This window comes from Balaenoptera physalus, assembly GCF_965194825.1.
Source record: "Balaenoptera physalus genome assembly, chromosome: 10".
NCBI classification, from domain to species: Eukaryota; Metazoa; Chordata; class Mammalia; order Artiodactyla; family Balaenopteridae; genus Balaenoptera; species Balaenoptera physalus.
The window spans coordinates 112351936-112366994 of NC_138889.1; the positions used below are offsets into that span (position 1 = coordinate 112351936).

The following is a 15059-nucleotide window of genomic DNA, read 5'->3' on the forward strand; positions in this document are numbered from 1 at the left end:
GTGCACCGCAGCCACGCCGGCGGGTGCAGGGCCGCACGGCCGCGCTGACACGCGATGACAGCCCTGCTCCAGGCCCCTGCCCAGCCTCCCCCGCCGTAGCCCCGCGCCCACTCCGCCTGCTCCTCAGCCCCGGGCCGCCGCCGACCGACACCCTCGGAACACGAGTCTCCACGGGTCCTTGTGCCCCAGCCTTGCTCGGCACTGAGAGGGCCGCCAGTCCTCCAGGCTGTTCCAGGAGCCTGGGGTGCCGGAGCCCAGTGTCCAGGGGCTCGGGGCCGCCTGCCTGCTTGCCCGCCTCTGGAACCTTCCTCTCCCACTGCTCTCAGGCTGGGGGCCTCTGGGGCAGCCTCCTCCCAGAAGCCTGGCGGGGAGGAGGGTGCGGGGAGCGAGGGGCTGAGGGCAGGTGCGCCCCTGCCCCGCCCGCAAGGCCCGGCACTGTGAGCCCCGGGCCCTGTAGGGGCAGCTGCCGGGCCTTCAGAAAGCCAAGCTGGCCCATCAGTCCACAGCGCGGCCCGTGCCCTTTGGTCACCGGTCCTCACCTCCTGTCGGCCGGGAGTACGGAGCCCCGTGGGTGCTGGGAGTGGCCCAGAAGCATCAGTACTGCACAAGCAGGCCCGACCCCTGACCCTGGGGGGCAACGGCACCTGAGGACCCCTCACTCTTCCCTCCCAGTCCTGCTCCCTCGCAGTCGGGGGCTGCCCACAGAGGAGGGAGAAGACAGACACCAAGGTGGCCGCTGCAGCTGGAGGCCAGGGGCCCACAGGACTGACCAAATCCGGGACTGGCCAGGCCACCTCCTCGTCCCCCCGGACTGGCCCACAGGATGGAGGAAGGTGGGCTCCCACGCTCCTGTGCCCCCACCCCATCGGCATCACCCGACGGTTCCCAGGACAGGAGTTACAACAGGTGGGCATGTCTGTGGCACGGATCGCGGCCCTTCCGTGTTCGGGAGGGTCCACAGGAGAGGGTCTCGGCGGCCCCGGGGGCCGGGTCAGTTCAGGGCTGAGAGCCGTTCCCAGACCAGACACGGCTCGTACTTGCCCGGGCGACACAGAGCTGGGCACACTGACCACCACACGACGGCGACGAGGCCGCGGCGGCGGCTGCCATCACCTGGATGAGCGACGCTGCCGCCGGGATCTGCCGGTTGAAGTGCTTCTGCCTCTGCTTCTGCTGGACCTTCAGGGCAAAACCGGAGCCGAGAATCCCCTGGAAGGAACAGACACCAGGGCTCACATCCTGCAGACGGGGGAGTGGAGAGACAGGCTGGGCACCGGTGGCCTGCTTGGCGCTGCGGGCCCCACGGAGGAGGTCGGTGCCTCCGGCCCAGCCCGTGGGGCAGAAGGCAGCCCCACCCAAGCAGGACCCGCTGCTGCGCCCCCCCAGGATTGCTAACGGGATGGAAAGGGCCGGCTCACCAGGGGGAGCTCCCTGTCCACAGAGGGGAGCAAGTCATACACATGTACATACGCTCTATGTGTACATACATACACACGCTATACCACAGCCACGTGACACACACGTGCGTGCACAGACATACCCGCAATACACACATGCAGTGCATTAAGGACTATCACACACAGAGAACATACATACGTGACACACATGCACGAGCACATACAAATGCACGCGGTACGTATACCTATGTGACACGTGCATAGGCAATACATACGCACACAAATACACATGGAGCACGTGTGCATGACACATACACACACACACAGACTGCATGATGTATAACACGTGCACGTACAGTGCACACACACACACGGTATGGTCACACACCTAGCAGGCACCTACATACACACAGAGTGAACTAGGGGATTTTAACGCCCATGGTCTACGGTCTCCAGGAAGGACAGGGGTCAAAGCCGCCCCAGGCCACAGGGCAAGACCGCTCCCGCCCTCACGGCTTGCACCTCTGCGGTTCTGTGGCAGCCACCAAGGGCGCCTCACCCCTACCCTCCACGGCCGAATGAGCCGGCCTGCACCCCACTATTTGCCATGAAAGGCCTGGTGATCGCCGCCGCCCACACTTGCTCCAAAGGACCCACCGGGGGCCGGGAACAGGAAGGCGGCGGCCTCCAGAGGCTCTGAGGCCGGCGAGCTGGGGTCTGAATGCGCCCCCTGAGGGTGGTCTGCTCACAGGGCCCCCCTGCCAGCCCCAGAGCCCGGAGGAGGCTGAGGAGCCATGGAAAGTCCCCCCAACACGGAGCACCTACCGCTGGAAGCGCAAAGAAGGAGATGGCGAAGACGGAGAAGCAGGAGGCGATGGTCTTCCCGACCCACGTCTGGGGCACCTTGTCCCCGTAGCCGATGGTGGTGACCGTCACCTGCAAGGACGAGGGACAGCGGTCGGCACTCAAGCCCCAGAACCTCAGGGCGGGCGTCCGTCCGTCCAGCCTGAGCCCCGCGCCCCATCCGAGACCTGCCACCACACAACAGAGGCCAGCGAGAGAGCCCAGCACCGAGAGGCCAGGCAGCTGAGAGCGCGGTGCTCGAGCCCGCAGGGTCCCCCACGCTAACGCTGCAAAGGAAAGAAGCCCCAGCGTACACACGGGAGCTCGGTGCCAACGGGGGACAGCCTCCCCGCCTCGTCCCCAGGAGGCCTGCCAACCGGGCCACCGATGTCGCTGTGCTCCGGCCCCCAGGAAGCCGGAAGCGCCCACAGAGGCCCACCCTCCTCAAAGAGCCCGGCCACGATGACACGCCACTTCCTGACGCCACCCCAGGCACCAGATGATGCGTTTGCCCTTTTCTCAGAGGGACTCAGACGCAGCTTGAGCCTCCTTCCCCACGGGGCAGCTGTCCGTCCAGGGCGTGGGCCGGGACAGTGGGACTGAGGGGCTGCTTCCACCCCAGCCCCACCCTAGGCTTGCTCCCCGGCGGGGCCTCCGGCGTGAGCCCGACAACGCCATCCTGCAGGGACTCAGAGGCCACCCTGGCTGTGCCGGCCACGTGGCCCACACCTGTCCACGCCAGAGTCTGGGTGCTTGGGGAGCCCGCTCTGCGCCTGGCGGGGGGACCAGGGCGCCCAGAGTCCCAGCTCATCCCGTCAGCACACGCGCTCAACCCGTGGTCTCGCCAGCCCTGTGCTGGGCAGCCCCGCTTCCCCCTTCCAGGGCCCCCGGCCCAGGCCAAGTGAGGACGGCCCCTGGCAGCTCGGGGAGTTCTGCACGGAGCCTCCGTGAGAACCCCCTGCCCCCTGAGATCGGCGAGGAGCAGGGCCTGGGGAGGCCCATTTCACAGATTCCACTGAACAAGGCCCAGGAGGGAGGCAGCGGCTTCTGCAGCAGGGTCCTTGGGGCCCATACACGTGTCCACGCAGACAGGGACAGGCACACAGGGCAGCTCGGAAGCCCCGGGGCAGAGGCGAGAGGCCCTCAGGAAGCAGGAGTGACCAGGAGTCCGGGCAGCGGGAAGGACCGCAGTGCGGGAGCCCGGGTTACACCAAAGCGCACAACCCGGGGGGCAGCGCGGGCGCACGCGCCTGCCCAACACCCGCCACGCGACTGTTCGTGGTCCTGGCTCCCGTGACCGCCACACGGAGTGTTTCCTGGCAACGTCACCGTCCCTCAGACACATGTCCACACCCGCTTCCAATGTGCTGCCCGAGCACGTGTGCACACACACAGATGGCCTGACACAGAGACAGGGCGCCGCACACGCACGCCGAGACACGCTAAGGCAGCGACGAGGCACAGGCGTGTGTACGTACCACACATGGCGCGAGGTCACATAAAGAGGGGCCGGTGCCCACGTCAAGCCCAGCTCTCTCTAGGCCCAACGCCTCACACGCACACACAGGCAGCACACACCTGGAGCGCGGCCTGGTACCTGCAGGGCGGAGCAGGCCAGCCGGAGGCCTTGGGCAAGGCTGAAGGCCAGCAGGCAGATAAGGGGGCCAGGGGAACCTGCAGCCCCTCGCCAGCAGCCCCCAGAGGGTCTGCGCCCCTCGTGTGAGGCCTGGGCGGCAGCTGCCTCTCAACACCTGGGTGCACGGAGCAAAGGCACATCAGGGCTGCAGATGGGATGGGGCGTCCGAGACGCCGTGTCCAGTGTCTTCCGGAAAATGGTTCTCATAGAATTATTTATTTATGTGTAAACATACAGTGGGTCTATTTTTAAATTTCTAACTTTTATTTTCTAATGCGGTATTGACAGACGTGAGACCCGTAAACAAAAGCTTTCTGGGGTCTTCAATCACTGATAAGGGCGTCAAGGGGTCCAGTGACTCCAAGTTCGAGAATGGCAGCCATGCAGGGAGCCAGGGGCAGGGTGACCTCTGAGATGGACCTGAGTGTGGCCCTCACGCCAGGGGGGTAAATTTTAAGGGGTGCCAGAAAACTCGGGCCTCAAGACAAATAACACATGATACAACCTTCTAATTATCAAAATTAAGGCAAAAAAAAAAAAATTCCAAGACAACTGGGAAACGGACGTAGGTGGGAGGAGGAAAGGGGTTGGCCTGGAAGGCCCTGGGGGCCGAGCGGTGCGGGCAGACCAGCGGGTGGGGACGCCCAAGGCCACCTCCCTTCTCGGACAGGAGCACCGGAGGCGGGACCCCATGTCCTCGCCCGCCTGGCTGGGAGGTGCTGGGACTCCAATGGCCGGGCGGCAGGAAGAAGCCAGGGGAGCCCCGGCCAGGTGTCCCCCACCCTGCGGTGCAGGGCACACTCCTGGCTTCTCAGACTCTGCCACAGACCTTCTTTGTCAAGTTAACGACATCCTTTCAGCTCTTTGAGGAAATGGCCCATCCCCGCAGAGCTGTTTGTTTTTCCTGAATTCACAGACACAAGCAGCTCAGGAATGGGCCGTTTTATAGCCCGCGTGCTCGGAACTCGCCCCCCATGGCAGGCGATCCGGAATGCAGAGCTGCACGTCCCCTGGGCACAGACTCGGGGAGACAACTCAGCCGGGGTGCTGAGCCCAGGGTGCGTCCCCCGTCACCCGTGTCTCTCCTCCAGGGACAGGAGGCGCGAGAGAACTCGCCAGTCCCCCCAACACTTTGCATCACGAGAGGCTGGCGCTGGTGTCATTTTATTTCCTCCTGGACGCTGACCTCCGGGGGAAGCGGGAGGGCCAGCCCAGAAGCCCGGCTCCACAGAGGACGCGGTCAGCCTGCCGCCACCCTGCAGGCCGTGGCCATGGGCAGCCAGGAGTGGGAGTGAGGACGGCGCCAACGTGGACACTAGGGGCTCGCACCAGGGGGGCACCTCCGTTTGGCAAACTCGTGACCATGCTGTGAGTTTGGGACCATCTGCCAGAGGGGGAAACTGAGGCCGGGGGTGGGTCTCACCACTGCTAAGTGATGGAGCTGGCACCAAACCGAGGCCTGCTTATCCCCAGGCCCCTCGCCGGGACAGCCGGAAAACAACCCCAGGGCTAGAGGCTGCTGCGCTGTGGGGTCTGGGGCTCGCCCAGCCTCGGGCCACCAACCTGCCCAGAGGAGGCTGGAAGGACGGGGCCAGGGAGAGGGCACCTCGGGCGAGGAGAGGTGTGGACAGAGGGGAGGCTGGGCGGGTGGCAGGACTGCCTCAGGACAGCAAAGGGTGGGAGCAGCGGTCCGGGGCCCCAGCTCCAGCCATCGTGGGGCTGCCCCAGGAGACCTCGGCCAGGCTTGCAGGGGACACCGTGAAGGGGACAGAGGCCGGCACGTGAGGGCCGAGGGGACAACCCTGCCAGGCTTGCAAATTCTGGGTAAAAACAAAAGCAAACACATACCCCCAAATAAGCCCGCCTCCTTTCAAAAAGGAAAAAGTCAATAAACGAACAGAAACCCACGCAGGCCCAGGGCTCCTCGTCACGTGAGCGCATCTTCTCCCTGTGGAAGCCTCGGCGCCCTGGCCGCTGTACTCACGGGGAAAGGGCGCGGACCGCGGGGACGGGGTCAAGACCTTTCTCCCGCCTCGGGAGGGGCCCTCAGGAGCGTCACACAGCGCCTGGCGGGACGCTGTGGACACCCCGGGCCCTGCCCAGGCCGCGCCCACCCCACAGCACGCCCGGGCTCGTGGCCCCTCACGCAGGAGACTCTGCCTCGAGGGCTCAGCTCCGGTGTGTCCTCCTCGGGGGGCCCTCGCTGACTCCCAGGGAAATCACGGCGTGTGGACCATGACCGACCACGGCCAAGCCTCCGAGAGCGAGACCCCCGGGCGGCTGACCCCCGGCTGTGCCCCAGCGCCCAGCGCAGAGCGGGACTGCCGGAATGTGCCTGGTGCCCAGGACCAGCCCGGCCAAGAGGCCCCAGTCCTCCAAGGAATGTCTTGGAAGCAACGGAAAGAGTCACTACCTTCCTGGGATTGTGGTCCCCTCGGGGAGCCCCACGTCGGCCCTCGGAGGTAGACCTGCCGCCTCCCATTTTACAGATGGGGAAACTGAGGCACGGAGCGGTCACATGCCCTGCCCTGGCCCCAGCGCGGCTGCACGGTGCGCCCACCCCTCTGCGCCCCGCTGCCGTCCTGGCGGGAAACACAGGTCCCTGGGGGCCAGGAAGGGCCAACACACATAGGCGTGCACACGTGCACATGCGCGTGCGAAGAGGGGCCGCTCTGTGAGTTAAGGTGTTAGAGGCCGGGAGCCGGCCGGGGCAGAGCTGGACTCTGGGCACCAGCAGGGCTAAGGGCTGTGACTGGGCCGTGGCAGCCACGAACACTCGAGTGTGAATTAGGTGGCTGGGGGGTCACTGCCTGTCGGCCAGCCTGGGGGCGCTGCCAAGAGAACCGTGGCCAGTAACAGCCCCTAAGATTCACAGCCAGCCTTTGCTGCGTCCTCACTGGGCGCCAGATGCCCTGGGCTCTCTGTGCCCTCACTGACAACCCTCCCCAGCTCATGAAAGTAGGCACCCAGCTTATACCCAGGGAGGCTGGGTAACCTGCCCAGGGCCACTCAGCAGGCCAGCAGTGGAGCAGGATGGCTTCACACCACGCCCCCGCCCGTTTTACCCCACTACTTCCTGTTGCACTGTGTCCCTGACGCTGACCGTGTTTCTCTCCCTCGAGCTGAAGCTGGAAAGTTCTTACCCTGGATGACCAGAGCTGAACACCCCCCTCACTGGGCCTGCTGAGTCCATGTAAGAAAATCGCCCCAGGGGGTCCCTCAGTGGGCAGTAAGTACAGAGAGACAGACCTGCCCTGTGGACCCCTACTCATCCTGCAAAACCCAGTCATAAAGGCCCTTCTCTGGCTGGGCTCCCAGAGCCCACCGTCTCAGCCCCATACACAACTATCAACAGGTGCAGGATGGGATCGGGGCAGGTGGCAGCGCGGGCTCCTGGAGACCCTCTGCTCTTAGCTGCACAGCACCCCTGGGCTTTGCATGGAGTCCAAGCAGAGGAAGAGCCTTGAAGGGCTGGGGGCCCGACCCACCACCCCACGGGCCCACGGGGCCTCGGTTTCCCCAGCTCCAGATGAGGTCCTGACCCTGGTTCCACCCACTGGGCGGTGCCGACAGGCCTTGCATGGGAATATCTGGGAGGCCCTGTCCTCACCCAGGCCCCCCACTCGGCCCCCAGACCCTTCTGGCCTCACTCTGCCAGGATGCAGTCCAGCCTGGGGAGCCAGAACCTTCTGGAGCCAACAGCTAAGGAGAATGAACAGGAGCCAGACTCTTGTTTTAAATGGTGGCTGAATGCAGGGGCGGCTTCTAGCCTTTCCACTCTAAATTCTAAATTTAGATGCAGGGGGTAAACAGAGCCCGGCAGCCTCCTGATTCGAGAGACCCCCGGGCACTAAACAGAGGAGGCCGTGTTCGCAAAAACTGCTTTTCCCTCCACTCAAACTTTAACACAAACAAACGCATTTTGTTCCAAGGGCGAAGAAAAAAGTCTTAAATCCTCCCCAACACCTCGGCAGCCAGGCATGGGGCGCCACACTCGGGGTGAGGGGGGAGCTCTCACACCCAGGTCAGGCGTCCCCACCTGGGGTAGCGGGAGCGGAGGGGACCCTCAGCCTGGAAACTGAGGCTCGGTGAGGGGAGAGACATTCTCGTGATGTCCACCTGGGACGGCGCTGTCCTGGGCTGAAGGGTGTCCACCCAAATCCATGTCCACCCAGGCCCTCAGAACACAAGCCTATCTGGAAAGAGGGTCTTTGTTGATGCAGCTGGGTTAATGATCTGGAGAGGAGATGGTCCCGGGCTCCCTGGGTGGGCCCGGCACCCACTGACCAGTGTCCTGATAAGAGACAAAAGGTGCGGCCACAAACCCAGGAACACCTGGGGCCCCCAGAAGCTGGAAGAGGCGGGAAGGACCCTCCCCCAGAGCTTTCGGAGGGAGCCGGCCCTGCAACCCCTTGATCTCGGACTTCTGGTCTCCAGATCCGTGAGAGAACGCAGTTCTGTTATTTTAAGGCACTCAGTCTGTGGGACTTTGTTGTGGCCGCCCCAGGACACTGATGCACCCGCTGTCCTGGGGGCCACGGACAGAACCGTCTTACGGGCACATCAACTGATTCATTCACTCGTCCAGCAAACACCGGCCAAGCCTGGATGCTGAGGACGCTGGGGCCACCCCCGTGGCACCTACAGCCCTCCCGGCGGCTCCACACGCAGCAGTGGCCACTCCCCCCGGGAACCCGCCCCCCTGCCCTGGCTCCGCAGAGGAAACACAGCAGATGGCCCATCCCAGCGGCCCAGACGCCCTATTTTCGGGTCTGTCCCACGCACCCAGCCAGAGGTGCCGGTCTGGTGTGGACGCAGCGTGGTGATGGGCCGTGGCCCGGCCGGCAGGCCTCTCCCTGCCAGGTGCCGGAGGCTGCACCACCTGGTAGGCAGACCCTGGTCTGTCCGCCCCAGACGGGGAGCCACGGGGCACGGCAGGGCCGGGCTCGCTCCCCTCGTGGCCCACGAAGCCACGCAGAGGACAGCGAGGGAGAGCCACCGCCGGGCGCAGTGGCCAGCTGGCTCCGAAGCCCCCAGCCAGGCTGCTCTGGCTCGCGCTTCCTGAGCTGTTTGTCCGGGACGTGCCAGGAGCACAGCCCACAACTCGAGCCGCGGCCGCTCCACCCGCCTAGACAGCTGCAGGGGCGCCACCGCCGTGAATGGGAGTCGTCTGCCCAGGAGCTGGGCGGCGGGGGTGCCGGGCCCGCGGGAACAATGGCCAGGCCGGGGCCGCAGCTGACGGCGAGGCTGGGGCACCGGTGCCAAGCCGGGCACAAAGGGGCCGTTTTCCCGGCCGGCGGGCGGATGTTTGCACAGGTGTGCGAGCGGGAGCGGTGTTCGCAGGGGCCGGGCCGGGGGCAGCTCCGAGCGGCCGGGAAGGGGGGGCCAGTGCCAAGGCCGAGCACTGCTTATCAGCCGAGCCGCGGGCCGTCACCCACGCGCTTCCCACCGCGCCATCCGGCCCCGGGGATCCTCCCGGCTCTGAGTGTCCTATCCCGCCACAGGACCTGCCTGTCACCAGGACGCGTCCCCTCCCCTGCCCGGCGCTGGGCTGTCCCACCAAACCTGCCGGGGGGATGGGCGGGGGGCTGCCACGCCCGGGCCCGTGGAGGCACAGGCCTGCAGGGGGGCCGGCAGAGCTTGCCTTCCCTGGGCGGCCTGGCACACTGGAAGCTTCCAGAAAAACGCTGACTCGGCCAATATCAGGAGCCCCTCCCCCAACACGTGTGGACCTCACGGGGGTGTGGGTGGAGGCACGGAGCAGCTTCCCGCCCCACCTGGACCATCCGGGATGGGCCTCCCTGTGGAGGCTGGTGGGGAACCTGGGGAGAGAGTGAACCCCTACCCCCGTTCCGGAAGGAAGCAGGTCAGGGACAGACACGGCCAGGGCCCGGCACAGCCACTGCCTGGACCCGGGACCCCTTGGACCTGGTGCTGGCCCGAGGCCTCGGCCCGACCTCGTGCAGCCTGCGACCCTCTCCTCTCCCTGGCTGAGCGAGCCTGGACGTCAGCCACCCAGCCCCCAGCTCAAAGGGGCTCCCACCGGCCACCCTCAGCTTCGGGCAGCTCGTAGCCGGGCCGGTGTCACCCACTCTGCTGCTCAGGCTGTTCTGGACCCCAGGCACTAGCCCCTGGCACCCAAGCGCACCGCACAGGGAAGGGGGAGGGCCAGGGCCAGCCCACGGCCCAGAGATGGCCCACGGAGCGGGCATTCGGGCTGCACCCCTGCCTTCGCCCACGGCCAGGGTCCGTCTGGGCCGCCGCAGGGCCCCCCGCACGTGCTGTTCCCAGGCCGGTAGGCTGCTGGCCACCCTGCAGCCGAGAGCCCAGGGCCTGTCTCCCCACGAGGCCCGAGCGGAGGGTTTGCTGGGGGCTGTTCCCTGCGCCCTGAGGCCCACACACCAGGGATGCTGGGCTTCCGCGGTGAGCAGGCCCCGGGGGCCACACAGCCAGACGTCCTGCAGCTGGCGGAGACCCCTGCAACCGCCCACAGCATGGCCACGTGCCGCCCCCGCGCCCCACGTCTCCCTTCCCCACCACAAGCGTGTCCCTGGAAGGAGCCGGCCCACACTCCTGGCCACTTCCAGGCCGAGGCCAGGGTGCTGGGTGCTTGCAGGAGGGGGACACGGCACACCCAAGGAGCCCAACTTCACAGGCGGGGGAGCCTGCAGGCCCCCGGGACAGAAGCCGGGGCACCTCTGTGTCACCGCTGCCCGGGGCCGGCTACAGAATTTGCGGGCCGGATGCGCAGTCAAAACGTGGGAGCCCTTTCCTTTTTCCCAGGATCCCCTGACATGTCACGGTGGCTTTTGTTTGCTCTACAAAGTCACGCTCCTTGGTGCAGGGATACCTGAGGGGCCAGCACAGAACCTCACAGACACAGGGCACAGGGTGACAGAGAACCCGGCCCTGGGGGAGGCGGGAGCTGGGACCGTGTGCGGCCATGCCCCCTGCACAGTTGTTCTCGGTCCCGCCAGACTTCCCTCCCAAAAGGCAAGTTCAAAGATAAAAACCTTACGGACCCCACAATGGTGACTGTCAGGCTTTACGAGTCCAACGCTGGGCCCTTCTGTGCGCAGAGCCCTGTGCCGCCTGCCCATCCAACTACAAACCTGTGCCCAGACAGCGCTTCAAGCATTTGGGGGGGCTGCCTCGAGGCATAAGATCTTGAGAAACCAGAGCCCCAGGGCGACATCCTGGCCCCGCCCCGCCCAGGCCCAGGGGGCAGTGGCCGCATGGCCCGAAGGTCCCGACTTACCACCCCCCACCAGAGGGCGTCCGCGTAGCTGCCGAACTCGACCTGGCCCGACTCGTTCACAGCGTCCTTCTCGGCCAGGTACACGAAGTAGGAGGAGAAGATGAGGCCCAGGAAGCCGATGTACAGGGTGGTGATCAGCTCCTGGGAGACAGCAGAGGAGGTGTGACCAGCCGGCGCCCACGGGCACCCGGGGCACCTGGGCACCCGCGCCGGGCAGACATCACAGGCAGCGGGGCCTGCCGGCGGCAAGCCCCAACATTTCCCACCAAGTTGACATAAATGGCAGCATGTCTCACATGCAGACATCAGACTTTAGAAATAACTTATTTTTCCCAGCTCGTCAGTGGCAATGTTGGGTCTCGGCCTCCAGGAGCGAGGCCAGTGCCCTGGACCACCGGCCCGGCTCTGTTTCCCACAGAACCTCGGTGAGATGCGGGGCTGGGCCTCACGAAGGGGTGCGGGTCAACCACCTCCGCCTTCACAGGGCTGATCATCATCTGCCCCGTTTTAGATTTCTGGGCCTCTCGGACCCATTTCCATGTTGTATTTCTGTCTTTCCATCTGCCCGACAGTCTCTTGTCCCAGCTTGAGGAACGTGGGCACCATCTGCCTGGCAGGCTGGGGACACTGGCCCCTCAGGTGGGGGGCAGGACGGCCCAGCTGGCTCAGGCCGAGGCTGGGCCGAGACCCTGTCCTCCCACCCCGGACCACCCACCTGGCGGTGGATGAAGACCACCGAGCCCAGCAGCCTCCACGTGCCCCCCTGGCGGTCGACGTGCAGCATCCTCAGGATCTGGAGGAAGCGGATGCCCCTGCGGAGGACAGGTCGCTGTGCGCCCCTCCTCCGTGCGCCCCTCCCCCTCCCCCATACGCCCCTCCCCCTCCCCCGTGCGCCCCTCCCCTCCCCCGTGCGCCCCTCCCCCTTCCCCGTGCGCCCCTCCCCACTCCCGAAGCCCAGGGTCAAGGTGGAGGCAGAACGCCAGGCCCGGAGCTAAACCTGTACATTTCTCAATTCCTTTGGCCCCCAGACCGCCTTCTGGGGGCGGCCCCAGGATCACCCCAGTTTACAGATGAGCAGACTGTTAGGTCCCAGCCTGAGTCCCAGAAGTGAGTGAGCGCTCCTGCCCAACTCAGCACCGGCCCTGAGCCTGCCCCCCGCCCAGCACACGGCCCCGCCGCTCTCACCCCCGCACCGGGGAGCCCGCAGCCCCGCCTACCTGATGGCCGAGGTGGCAAACACCTGCCCTTTGGAGCCCACGCAGAGGACGACCATGGAGGCCACGACCACGATGAGGTCTGGAGGGGACAGCGCCACCGTCACCAGCCTGGCAGCTGGACCCCAGCAAGGAGCCTGGCGGTCAGGCGGGACAGGGCCCCACAACGGGGACACGGAGACACCTCGACGGGGAGACCAGGCCCTCCGTCCCAGGCACGTGCAGAGGCCACGCGAGCCTACCTCCCCAGCCCTGCCTCGCAGGCCGCTGAGGGCAGTGGACGCCCACGTTGTGTTGAGCTTGACCAGAGCCCCTGCCCTGTGAGCAGCCTCTTGGGACAGAGGACCTGAGCGCTGAGGCTGGCTCCTGTGTGGGGGACCTGGGAGGTCACCCCACTGGCCTTGGGATCCTGCCCTGTCACAGGCGGCGGAGGGACTCTGCCTGGTGGTACTCGTGATGGGGGTCCACCTGCCAGATTCTGGGGGACGGTGCTCAGCCCTTGTCAGGAAGCCTCGGGGTGAAGCTTCCAGGGGGGCGGGCGTGACTCACCGATGATGGAAATGGGCTTCCGGGCAAAGCGCAGCCGGCCCCAGATGCCCACGTACTTGCTGCGGCAGCCGGCTGACCAGAGGCGGACCACATACTCTGTCCCAAAGAACACGACCAGGACGATCTCCTGCGGGGACAGAGGGGGCGTGAGCTCACCTCGCATCCCTCCCCCGTGCACCCCTCCCCCTCCCCCGTGCGCCCACTGAGAAGCAGGCGGCCTGGGCCCCGGTCTGCTGCATCGCCCCCCTGGACAGGCCCAGGTCCACCACTGCATTCAGTACTACAGAAAAAAGATTAGACACTATGACCAAGTGGGATTTATACCCGGAATGCAAGGACAGTTCAGCACATGAAAATCAACCAATGTAATACATGACATTAACAGAACGGAGGAAAAAAATCACATGGTCTCCTGATCACAACAGATGCAGAAACAGCATTTGACAAGATTCAGCACCCTTTCATGATAAAAACAGTAAACAAACTAGGAATAGAGGGAAACTATCTCCGTGTAATAAAAGCCATATATGAAAACCCCACAGCGAACATCATATCAACGGAGAAAGGCTGGAAGCTTTTCCTCTAGGATCAGGACCAAGACAAGGATACCCACTCTCACCACTTCTACTCAACAGAGTACTGAAGTCCCAGCCAGAGCAATTAGGCAAGAAAGAGAAATAAAAGGCTTCCAAATTGGAAAGGAAGAAGTAAAATGATCTCTGTTCACAGACGATATGATCTTATGTGTAAAAAACCCAAAGATTCCATGCAAAAAACCTGTTAGATCTAATAAATGAGTTCAACAAAGTAGGATACAAAGTTGATCACAAAAATCAGTTGCATTTCTATACACAAACCATGAACAATGTGGAAGGGAAATTATAAAACAATTCCATTTACACTAGCATCAAAAAGAATAAAGTACTTACGAATTAACTAAGGAGGTGGGACACTTGTACAATGAAAACTAAACAATATTGTTTAAAGAAATGAAAGACGACAAATAGATGGAAACACATCCCACGTTCACGGATTGGAAGACTTAATAGTGTCAACATGTCAATGCCACTCAAAGTGATCTGCAGACTCAATGCAATCCCTCTCAAAACCCTGATGACAATTTTTGCAGAAATAGAAAAAGCCCTCAAATTCACACGAAATCTCAAGGGGCCCTGAATAGCCAAAACAAGATGTGGTGTCCATCCACACAACGGAATATTCCTCAGCCTTATAAAGGAAGGAAGTTCTGGCACAGCCTACAGCGGGGATGGACCTGAGAACGTTGTCAGCTCACTTCCAGCTGGTGCCCTGCCCTGTCCCCACCCCGCCCCAGCCCAGGGAACCCAGCCCTGTCTGGGGACTTCTGCTCCCACTGGGTGACAGGTGGCAGGCCCTGCTCCCGTGCCCGGCCTTGCCTTCCCCCACCAGGGAGCCCACCAGGAGGGGGTAGCCGGACACTGGCTCCCTGAAAGCCATCATTAGGATGGAATACTTATACCATCCAGCTTGTGTCTGGGGCAAGCTCGGGGGATAATGGGAGAAAATGTGGGAAATTTACCGCTTTCCTTTTGCAAGAAAGTTCTTGGTTCGCAACGTCAAGTTCTTCAGGGTGGGGGTATATATGGTTGGGGGCACGTGGGGGACGGTGGAGAGTGAGGGAGGGTGGACGCTCGCAGGCTCTGTGGCCTCAGAGGGTCGTGCTGTTGCCACCTCTGTCCTCAGCTGGAGGGGGGCTGAGCCCACCAGGGAAGGGACCACGTTTACCTGCCCGCCGCCCTCTCCCCGGCCCCGGAGCACGCCTGCCCTGGTTGGCCCTGGACATGGATCTGCTGAGTGAGTGAATGAATGAATGAACGAATGAATGAATGAATGAACGATCAGACCAACGAGCGACCGAGGGCTCCCCGGTACAAGGGCTTCGTCTCGTGCGTGTGTTTCCCGAGATTCTGGCCCGGCCGGTCCTAAGTGGGTGTGAGGAGCAGATGACAGACAGGAGGCCCTGGCAATGAATGACGGGGTAGCGGGGTAGCGGCGTAGCGGCGTAGCGGGTGGAGGGTCCGGCTTCCAGTATTTGGCCATCTCGACAAGGGCCACAGCGCCACCACCTCTGGGTCCCCAAAGCTGAGACACCAGTACTGGCATCTTCACTGCCAGTGGAGGGG

The 15059-nt window shown here is 63.9% G+C and overlaps 2 protein-coding genes across 7 annotated transcripts in view; one reads left to right on the top strand and one right to left on the bottom strand.

Annotated features, from left to right (window-relative positions):
- The window catches only part of KCNQ1 (potassium voltage-gated channel subfamily Q member 1), a 348594-nt gene that overhangs the window by 242716 nt on the left and 90819 nt on the right, over positions 1-15059 (bottom strand). For 3 of the 5 annotated variants that reach the window (XM_082477726.1, XM_082477727.1, XM_082477725.1), the window contains exons 3-8: positions 12898-13024; positions 12352-12430; positions 11850-11946; positions 11135-11275; positions 2223-2333; positions 1114-1209 (exon numbers count right to left, since the gene is read on the bottom strand). In XM_082477726.1, the coding sequence (XP_082333852.1) occupies positions 1114-1209; positions 2223-2333; positions 11135-11275; positions 11850-11946; positions 12352-12430; positions 12898-13024 (651 nt within the window). The remainder of the gene's footprint in view (positions 1-1113; positions 1210-2222; positions 2334-11134; positions 11276-11849; positions 11947-12351; positions 12431-12897; positions 13025-15059) is intronic. The other 2 variants (XM_082477729.1, XM_082477728.1) reach the window with 1 other exon arrangement.
- The window catches only part of LOC309668224 (uncharacterized protein), a 128929-nt gene that overhangs the window by 100098 nt on the left and 13772 nt on the right, over positions 1-15059 (top strand). The window lies entirely within an intron of this gene.